Genomic DNA, 10,632 nt, shown 5'->3' with positions numbered 1-10,632 from the left:
CCCCCCACTGAGCAGAGAGCCCGATTCGGGGCTCCATCCCAGGACCCTGAGATCATGACCTGAGCTGAAGGCAGAGGCTTAACCCACTGAGCCACCCAGTGCACCTTGTATGTTTTTGTTTGTAGCATGGTATCCCCCTCTGATACCCACCTGTAGCAAGAGAGAAACAACTCCCCCAGTTCACGCTCTTTACTTCTTACAGAGATGTTTATAGCTATGATACATTCCTCAGAGATCACTGAGAGGAACCAGGAATGGGATACCTCAGGAAAGAACATTGAGGACATTATGGAGGTACTCCAATCTGCTGATCAGGTGAGGACATCTCAGACATTTTACTGACTCCAACCAGCACAGGACCATTTCCATCCAGGTAGCTGGTTGGGTACATACCTGTTGTGCCAGGAGAGTAGGAGACATCTCCAGTTAGCAGAGCACTACTTGGTCCAGGCCATCATAGCTCCAGGTCTGATTCCTGTGTCCCTAGTCTGACCCATATTTCCTCCATCCCCTCAATCTCTGATCCAGCTTTAACCCTCTTCCTGGATTCACTCCTCCTCTTCCTTTCTCTACCAGGGGCCCTTATTCTCTTTATTATCTTTACCCTTCAACCTTCCTTTCTTCCTGAGTCCCCTCTCTCCTGTAGTTGTCAACAGATAATGTCTTTAAAACTCTCAAGTCGCTGAAAGTTAAAATCCTAAACAACAAGATGGTACCTCCACTATGCCAGAAGGTGACCGATATCTTCGTTGACTACCTGAGGACCACGGTGAGGAGCCTGTGCCTCTGGGCTGGGGATTTTGGGGGAAGAAAACAGCAGGTCTGAGCCCAGGAGTTCTTTCTGGCGGATGATGACACTTGGAAACCAACTGGGATCTGGGATGTGAGTGTCTCATTTCTAAACAGTTTGCTGGAGTCCGTACCTAGTACTCTGAGCATATCTCAAGGACCATGACCTAGACAGAATTGCAAGCTACAGCAGTGAAGCAAAGTGGTGAGGCAGGAGAAGGGAGACGGAGAGGGGGGAAGGATTTGGGCTATTGGCTCCAAGTCTGACCTGGTTTTCAGACTGTGCCCTGGTATACCTTAGTCAGCTTTGTTACTGCAATTCAACTAATCATCTCACTGTCTTTCAAATCCACTTACCCATGTGCCAGCCCACCTCTAGACTGAACGTTCATAATGTCTACCTATCCATCTACCCACGTACTTTACATGCACGTTCCTGACACTGGTTAATCTCGTTTCTTATTTTCTTGGTTACCTATGAATTATCTTTCTTCTGGTTTACCTGCCTTCCTTGGCATGCCTGTCATCTGATCAAGATTCTTGACCTGCCAGAGATTTCCAAAGTTGCTTCCATAATCTACCCACCTTCCTGATGATTCCCTAGGTGTTGTAGGGGAATTTCTCTGCTCTGAAATCTTCAATCCCCACAAACCCCCTGCCCCCAACACAGAGACTTTGCAGATTTTTTTGTCTACCTGTTCTTTGCATGCTCTAGGAAGCTCTTGCCCTCCATCACTGGGAAGGCATTTGTTGGATGGGGTGGTAGGGGAGTTCTTGCCTTCTAGATGGAAGAGAACCACTTATTGACCAAAGCTGATTCTCAGAAGCTACAGGACTCATCTTGGGGATTAGCCTTTGAATAGTTAATCTTTCTTTTCCAGAAGCCGGAGGGAGAACTGGAGGAGTTGTGTACTACGGTCCTAATGGCTCTGGGGTTCCAGTCTCCAGGAATAGTCATCTTCAAGTTGTGGGACAGATGGCACAACACCTTGCCCCCAAATTGCCTCCTGACTACAGTGGGGAGACTCATCCACCGCCAGGGTATAGCCTGAGTTAGTCTGAGAAGAGGACAGGGGCAGCAGGGGGTGGAGACATTGTATATGCTCTAGATCAGCTTTATACTCCTGATTTCTCTCATTGGACATCTCCACTTATATCAGTCATGGGTGTGTATGTGTAGGTGGGAGAACAAACTAGGATCCCTACTGGGCTCCTGGGAACTCAGGAGGGAGTTTCTGGAGACCAAGAATGGCATGATAGGCTGTATTAGGGCATGGGAGACCCACAGAGCTGGAAAGAAGACTCCAGGTGAAGAGAGAAGGCAGAATAGAAAGCCCCCATTCAGCAGTGGTGGGTAGGGGCAAGGAGGAAGCAAGGAGGGCTTTACTTAAGGGAACCTGCAGTGTTGAATTTGGTTAGAGGTTTGGAAGTTAATAGAGTAGGCAGGAGGAGGCAGAGACTCACCATTCAGTCTCTGCCCTGGTGGCTCCTGGTGATGGTGGTGGCTCGCTTACCCATTCTGCTCCCCTCTCTCTATCGCAAAGTGTGAAAAGACAATCAAGTCACAGGACTAGTGACCTTTTCTCTACCACTTGGAACTGGGGGAAAGAGAGTCTGGGGGAGTAAGTTTGCCTTCTGAGCATTAGGCTCAAAATGACAAGGCATGACCCAGCGAGCACAGAGGACACAGCAATAGAAGCTGGAAACATGTCGCTTGATCTAATCCGGGCAAATGTCTTCACATCCATCTCAGACAGCATAGATCTCTATTCCCTAAGGGTTTTTGGAAAGGAGTGTTCATGTGTAGCCTGTCCTAATAACTTGCATTTCTGTGCGATGCTAATATCCATTATCGAGCTTGATCCTCCCAGCATCCCTGTGCAGTGGTCACATCAGGAACTGTACTCCTATTTAACAGTTAAAGAAGCTGAAACTCAGATAAATTAAGTAACTGGTTCAGGGTTGCCCAGACTCTGGAGGTAGAACTAGGATCAGAACCCGGGTCTCCTGGCCTGTAGTCTATAAAGTTTCCTTCACTAAGGCCAGGATGTTCCCCTCCCTGGGACAGGGACGTCTTTCTTGTACTTTCCCTCTTAGATGCAGCTTCATATGTTGGGGTCACATGGGAATATATCCTGCGCCTTCTGAGGATGGCCCAAACAGAGGATGACATGTTGGCAATATGTCATGGTAAGGGTCAGGAGGGTCTGGGGAAGACTCTGTTGGAATCAGGGAGGGAGGAAAGAAGGGCAAATAAAGAGACTAGTCCCTCTAAGTAGGGATCCAAGAAGGCTGGGGAGGGCCAGGAAATGACTGAGAGGAGACCAGGTGTGAACAGCTGCTCTTCTGCGTCTGACTTCTTGGCCTGGATTGGGGCAAGGACCAAGCTTGATAGGAATGCTATGGGTGTTGATACCCTCAACCACTTTTCCTTTCCCTGCTGGGTGTTCCAGGTGTGGTCACAAAGGAAAAATAGTTGGGGTGGTGGTGAATGGGTTGGTGTTTCCCAGTATAGGACCCCAGAAACACTTTTAGGGTTGGAGATAAGAAGACTGTGCCCACATGTGTGTCTGTTTCCCATTATGGGAGGGAAAGGTGATGGGCAGCTCATACTCCCTGCATTCCTCACAGTGCTCAAAGGATTGGTCATCAGTGCCCGGAAACATGTGGATTTGTCCACTACAGATGATGAAATAATGGACATCACAAAAGAGGCCGTGTCCTTCAAGGCTTATCTCACCCTCAGGCTTCTCTTCAATCGTTGGTCCCTAAAGACCAACAACAAGGTGGGATTTGGAGGTAGTGGGGTTGAATGGATGGCTTCAGGAGTAAGTCTTGAGCCAAAGATGGGGCAGGGCCATGTCTGTCTATTTAATGGTGGAAGGATAACTTAAGTGGCTCTTCCAAAAGAGCAGGGTGACTTTCCTTAGGCTCTGCTTCCCATTCTCCCGAAAAGGGTATGTCAGAAAATGCCACTGTCCAGCTTCCTATTTGTTAAATACACAATTAAGCAACTTAAATTTACTGATTACTGTTATTAGCCAGGCACTGTGCTAGGCCCTGGGGATACAAAGATGATTAAGGAAAAGCCCCTAAGGGATTGTCTTGTCTTCATCCCTGAGCTGAGGCAAGTTTGTTGTGTCTCCTTGGGCACAGGTGACAGAGCAAGCTATGGTGATAATTGGTCACCTCTTCTTCCTCATGCCATCCTCCAAACTCAAGAACCAAGTGAACCGGTTAACCCGATGGTTTATGACTTTGGTATCTGCAAAAGTGACACCTTTCTACATTTCCCAGGTGATTGGAATGGGGTGAGAAGATAATTTAATTAGTTTTTGCTTTCCACATTTATTGAGTAATTAATGCTAGGGTTGGCAAAGCATGGCCCACAGCCCAAATCCAGCCTGAAGCTTGTTTCTGTAAAATAAGGTTCTGTTGGAATTCCACTCTGCACATTTGTTGAATAGCCCTTTGAATCTCTCTGACTTTCTAGTCTCTGACCTCTAGATTCAGACCTAAATGGCTCATGAGAGAGACCAAGCCCACCTGGATAATCTGTTTTAAGGTCAACTAATGTGGGACCTTAATTACATCTTTGAAAATCCCTTCATATCAACACCTAGATTACTGCTTGATTCAATAACTGGGAAAGGGGGCCTGAAATTTGGGAGGCCATCACAGAATCCTGCCTACCTTAGAATTGTTATACTAATGTTAAGTATTTTTAGGAGCAGAGGACCGAGTACTGGAACCAAAAATTTCTGTTTGTTGTTTTAGTCCTTCCATTTCAGTGGCATTCCTCCAACCAAGTTCCATCCAACTTTTAATGGGTATTTCACAAAAATAAGCTGTGTTATTTGGCAAAATGGGTGGGAAATACTGAGTTAAAATTAGTATCTTAAATGTAGAATTTCCTTAGAGACTTCAATACACAGGCTAGTCTTGTCCTCCAAAAAGCAAACACCAACATGGTGTTAGAGTTGCAGGAGATTTATTGGAGGAACATCTGTGAAGGAAAACAGGGAGGGAGCCAGAGGAGGCTGGGAGTGCTCAGATGGCGATGTATGTCTGAACCTTGGCAAGGAGAAGGGAAAGGAGGGAGGGAAGGGAAGGAGGGAAAAAGTGAGGAAGGTCTTAGATGACAGTGTGGTTCTAAAAAAGTTTCAGTAAGGCCAACAGGGAGTCCCTGAACCAAAGCCACCCATCAGAAAAGTCCCACATCTTGAAGGAGTAGGCCTGCCTTAGTGGACTTGCCATATTCAGTCATTGGCTGGAAGAAACCTATGGGAATCTGGTTTCAGTTTTAACACAGTGATGGATTTTAGAGCATGACAGCTGGAGATATTGGTTAATTATGCACCTCAGAATAGGCATCTGAGAGGCCTATTTTTCAGGGTTGCTAAATATGCTAATGTACATTTGTGAATTTCCAAGATGAGAATTTTTTTTTTTTTTGAGTGCAACACTCATTAGCATCGAGTTTCCAGGGACTACGGTTTGCAGTCTACCATTACACCACCACCTCAAATGCACTTCCCTTGTTATAGAAAGAGATGAACTTTCTCACTTAGCTACTCTGAGTTTTGCCGATTAGTGGACCACCCACACAGTCTCTTGTTTCATCTCCCCCCTGGCATGTGTCTGCATGTTGCCTAGGGTAGGGTCTGTGAATTTGAAACAAGGGTTTGCTTTATGTAGTCAATTAGTCAGTTGGAGGACGAGATTTTTTCCCCAACTACTAGTCCGCAGATTGTTCATGTGTCGATTCCACCCCATTCCATTTTGGCCAACAGTGGAAATGTTTTGACTACTCCCTTTTCCCTTCTCCTTCTTCCTCCTCTCTCACTCCAGGGCATGGTGATTGAGAATCAAGATATTTATCAGCCTATAATATAATTTTGGTTGGACATCAACCAGCACTAACTGTACCTAGTTAAGCAAACTGGCCCTAATGGGAATCCATCAGGTAGGGGAAGGAAAGGAGGAAATGTTGAATATCCAAAATCCAGTGGAGAGATTTCTGCTTCTGGTAAAGATGGAGTAACTGGGGCAGATTTACTCTCTTGCCTGAAACAACTAAAAGCTAGACAAAGTATATGAAATAATGGTTTTTAAGACATTGGATAGGAGGCAACAAAGAACAGTGATTCCTGACAGTCAGGAAAAAAATGAGGTGAGCCCTCTTATTGTCCCAGCTAATTTTCTTAAGAGAGTTTCCAAGTCGTGGCATAGGGAAAGAAAATCCAGGAAGAGTCTAGTGGACTTCCTGAGGTGACAAGATGGCGGTGAGAATCCAGGGAGACCAATGCAGCTAGAGTTTACAGAGCAGAATATTAAACAGTCGGTGAATATGAGGAAACTGTTTTAGGTGAGGAAAAGAACAAAGAATTGAGAGAACAGTAACCAGAATTCACACGGTGCCAGGAATAGTACCTGTTCACACCAACCAGCTTGAAAACTTCATAACTCACAGGCATTGGGTAGAGCACTGAGAAGGTGGGGCAAAATTAAGAGCAGGCTGAATGCTCTTTTGGTCTAACACATTTTAAAAGCAAGACGCTCCCCCCACAATCAAACTATTTCCAAATCCCAGAAGAAATCCAAGAATATAAGAATACAAAAATACCCAGCACTTAATAAGGTTACTTCACAATGAGTGGCGTTAAATAAAAAATCACCAGACACACAAAGATGCAAGAAATTATGATGTATAATAGGGAGAAAAATCAATCAAAACTGACCCAGAACTCACACAGAAATGGTAGACAAGGACACTAAAACAGGTATTATAACTGTATTCTGTAGGTTTGAAAGCTAGATTGGAAAAGATTGATTAACTTGAAGACATAGCGATAAAAACTATACAGAATGAAACACAAAGATAAAAAGAAGTAGAAGGAGGAGGAGGAGGGAGAAGAGGAGGAGGAGGAGAAGGAGGAAGCTTCAGTGAGCTATGGACAAATTCAAGCAGCATAATTTATGTTCAGTTGGAGTTCCACCAAAAAGAGGAAAGACAGAAAAATATTTGAAGAAATCGTGGTTGAGAATTTTCTAAATCTGAAGAAACTGATAAATTCACAGTTCCAAGGCACTAAGTGAACCCCAAACACAAGAAACATAAAACCACACCAAACCATATTATATTCAAATTTCTCAAAACCAGTGGAAAAGAGAAAATCTTAAATGCAGAAAGTAAAAACAAAAAATGAAACAATAAAAACAACATGTTTCAAAGAGAGGAATAAAGATTCTAATTGGAAACAATGCAAGTGAAAACATAGTAGAATTCAAGGTACTGAAAGAAAAACACTATATCCTAGAATTCTGAGCTTAGTGGTAATATCTTTCAGACTAAGAGAAAAAAAACATTTTCACACATTAAAAAAAGCTGAAAGAATTCATCACCAGTAGACCCATATTATAAGAAATGTTAAAGTCCTTCAGGCAGAAGGAAAATGATACCAGATGGAAATATGGATTTATACAAAAGAATGAAGAAAACCATTAGAAATGGTAATTATGTGAGGGAATATAGTTTTTCTTATTTGAAAAATCTCTTTATAAGGTAACTATTTTAACAAACATAACAATGTAGTGTGGAATTTGTTGTATGTAGAAGTAAAATTTATGATGACAATAGCACAAAGTGTAGTATTAATATACCTATACTTAGTGTACGTAAAGTAGTATAATATCACTTGAAGATTGACTGGGATAAATTAAAAATGTGTGCTATAGGGACACCTAGGTGGCTCAGTCCTTTGAGTGCCAGCCTTCAGCTCAGGTCATGATCCCAGAGTCCTGGGATTGAGTTGTGCATCAGGCTCCTTGCTCAGTGGGGAGACTGCTTTTCTCTCTTCCTGCTGCTCCCTTTGATTGTATACACTGTCTCTCTCTCTGACGAATAAATAAATAAAATCTTTTTAAAAAGTGTATGCTACAAACCCTGTATAGCAACCACTAAAATAACAAAGAGTTATGGCTAATAGGCCAACAAAGGATATCAAATGGAATTATAAAAAATATTCAATTAATTTGAAGGCAGAGATAGAGGGACAGGAGAACAAAGAATTAGGACTAGTAGGAAACACATAGCAAGATGATAGATTTAAGTCTAACCATAATTAATAAGTAAGTAAATAAATAGATAATCATATTATATATAAGTGGTCTAAATACCCCAATTAAAGGCAGAGATCGTCAGATGGATTAAAAAAAACAATACCCACCTATATCCTATATTTCCTATAGGAAATGCACTTCAAAGATAAAGATACAAATAGATTAAGAATAAAAGGATAAATAAAAATATTTAGGCCTATCTTGGAGATATTACAGGTTTGGTTCTAGACTACTGCAATAAAATGAATATTGCAGTAAAGCAAGTAAAATGAATTTTTTGGTTTCCCAGTGCATATAAAACTTTTATTTACACTACACTGTAGTATAGCATGCAATAACATTTATCTAAAATACAATATAAGTGCTTTAAAAATACTTTATTGCTAAAAGATAGCATCATAGGAGACCTTAGTGAGTTATAATCAGTGATCACATATCACCATTGCAAAAATAATAACAGTGAAAAAATTTCAAATATTATAAGAACTACCAAAATGTGACACAGAAACATAAAGTCAACAAATGCTGTTGGGAAAATGGTGCAGACAGACTTGCTCGATATAGGGTCGCTACAAACCCTAAATTTATAAAAAAAAAAAAAAAAAAACCTTCCAAAGCGTAATAAAGTGAAGCAATAAAACAAGTTATGGCTGTACCATGTTAACATTTATGGAAAAAAGCTGTTTCTGCAGTATTAATATCAGATAAAGTAGATTGCAGAGCAAAGAATATCATCATGTATTAAAAAATGTCATTTCATAATGATGAAAGCATCAATTATCAACAGCACCTAACAATTCTAAATGTTTATGTACCTGTTATTATGTGTCTGTTATTATAACAGAGCTTTAAAACTATATAAAGCAAAAACCAGTAGAACTGCAAGGAGAAACAGAAAAACCCGTAATTACAATCAGATTTCAACATCCCTCTTTCAACAATTGATAGAACAAGTAGATGATCAGAAAGTGTACAGAAGATCTGAGGACTATCAAACAACTTGACCCTATTAGCGCACAGATTGGAAAGGAAGTACAGTTGTCTTTATTCACAGGCAACATGATCATTTGTATAAAAATATGAAATACTCATGAATAAATCTGAAAAAAGGTAATACCTGTACACTGGAAACTACTAATCATTGCTAGAGGAAATTAAAGAAGACTTAAGTAAACAGAAACATGTGCAGTATTCAGGGGCCCGAAGATTCAATATTAATAAGTTATCAGTTCTTCCCAAGTTGATCTAGATTCATTGCAATCCTCTTTTTTAAAAATCTCATTTTTAAAAAACATTTTCTCCTGTTTTCATCCAGAACTTTGATAATTTTAGGGTTTACATTTAGGTATGAGCCATTTTTTTTAAAAGATATTTATTTATTTGACAGACAGAGATCACAAGCAGGCAGAGAGGCAGTGGAGAGAGAGGGGGAAGCAGGCTCCCTGCTGAGCAGAGAGTCCGATGCGGGGCACAATCCCAGAACCCTGAGATCATGAGCTGATCTCAGGTCTCTATTTTTTTCTAGGACCCTGAGATCAGGTCACGATCTCAGGGTCCTAGGGTCGAACCCATGTCGTACTCTGCTCAGCAGGGAGCCTGCTTCCCCCTCTCTCTCTCTGCCTGCCTCTCTGCCTACTTGTGATCTCTCTCTCTGTCAAATAAAATAAAAATAAAATCTTTAAAAAAAAAAATCTCTACACCCAACATGATGCTTGCTTGTACTTACAACCCTGGGATCAAGAGTCTCACCTGTTCCACTGATTGATCCAGGCGGGTGCCCCAGATTCATTGCAAGCCTAACCAAAATCCTAACAGTCTTGTGGTGCCTGGGTTGGTCAGTCAGTTCAGAGTCTCCATATTATGCTCCACACTGGGTGTGGAGCCTACTTAAAAAAAAAAAAAAAGAACCTAGCAGTCTTGCTTGTTTTCTTTCTGGTTTTATTTATTTATTTATTTGAGAGAGAAAGAATGAGAGAGGGAGAGTCAGAGGGAGAAGTAGACTTCCCCACTGAGCCAGGAGCCCGATGTGGGACTTGATCCTGTGACTCCCGGATCATGACCTGAGCCGAAGGCAGTCACCCAACCAAGTGAGCTACCCAGGCCCCCCCGCAGGCTTTATTTAATAGGAATTGACAACCTGATTCTAAAACTCACATGGAAATGAAAAAGACCCAATACAGCAAAAACAGTTTCGAGAAAGAATGACAACTTATAAAACTACAGCAATGGAGACTGTAGTATTGGTATTAAGACAGATGAATGGATAAATGGAACTGAATAGAGATTCCGGAAATAGACCTACATATTTACTGCCAAGTGATTTTTTTTGGCAAAGGTGAAAAGGCAATTCTTTGGAGAAAAGATAGTCTCTTCAACAAATGGCACTAGAACATTTGTATATCTATACACAAAAAGATAAACTTCAATCCATACCTCATACCATGTATAAAAATTAACTCAAAATGGCTCATACTTGGGGCACCTGGGTGGCTCACTGGGTTAAACCTCTGCCTTCGGTTCAGGTCATGATCTCAGGGTTCTGGGATCGAGCCCCGCATCGGGCTCTCTGCTCAGCAGGGAGCCTGCTTCCTCCTCTCTCTCTGCCTGCCTCTCTGCCTGCTTGTGATCTCTCTCTGTCAAATAAATAAATAAAATCTTTAAAAAGAAAAAAAAAAGGGGGCGCCTGGGTGGCTCAGTGGGTTAAGCCGCTGCCTTCGGCTC

At 41.9% G+C, this 10,632-nt stretch overlaps 1 protein-coding gene across 1 annotated transcript in view; it reads left to right on the top strand.

Moving 5' to 3' along the window:
* The first annotated feature begins 216 nt into the window (after positions 1–216).
* The window catches only part of LOC111159665 (maestro heat-like repeat-containing protein family member 1), a 72,021-nt gene continuing 61,605 nt past the window's right edge, over positions 217–10,632 (top strand). The window contains 7 exon segments of the mRNA XM_022522214.1: positions 217–315; positions 647–769; positions 1,671–1,841; positions 2,750–2,806; positions 2,808–2,861; positions 3,396–3,575; positions 3,946–4,086. Of these exon segments, the coding sequence (XP_022377922.1) occupies positions 217–315; positions 647–769; positions 1,671–1,841; positions 2,750–2,806; positions 2,808–2,861; positions 3,396–3,575; positions 3,946–4,086 (825 nt within the window).

The sequence above is a fragment of the Enhydra lutris genome, unplaced genomic scaffold (assembly GCF_002288905.1).
Source record: "Enhydra lutris kenyoni isolate GAN:26980312 unplaced genomic scaffold, ASM228890v2 scaffoldscaffold69, whole genome shotgun sequence".
Classification (NCBI taxonomy): Eukaryota; Metazoa; Chordata; class Mammalia; order Carnivora; family Mustelidae; genus Enhydra; species Enhydra lutris.
This window is presented reverse-complemented; position numbering and strand designations above follow the sequence as displayed.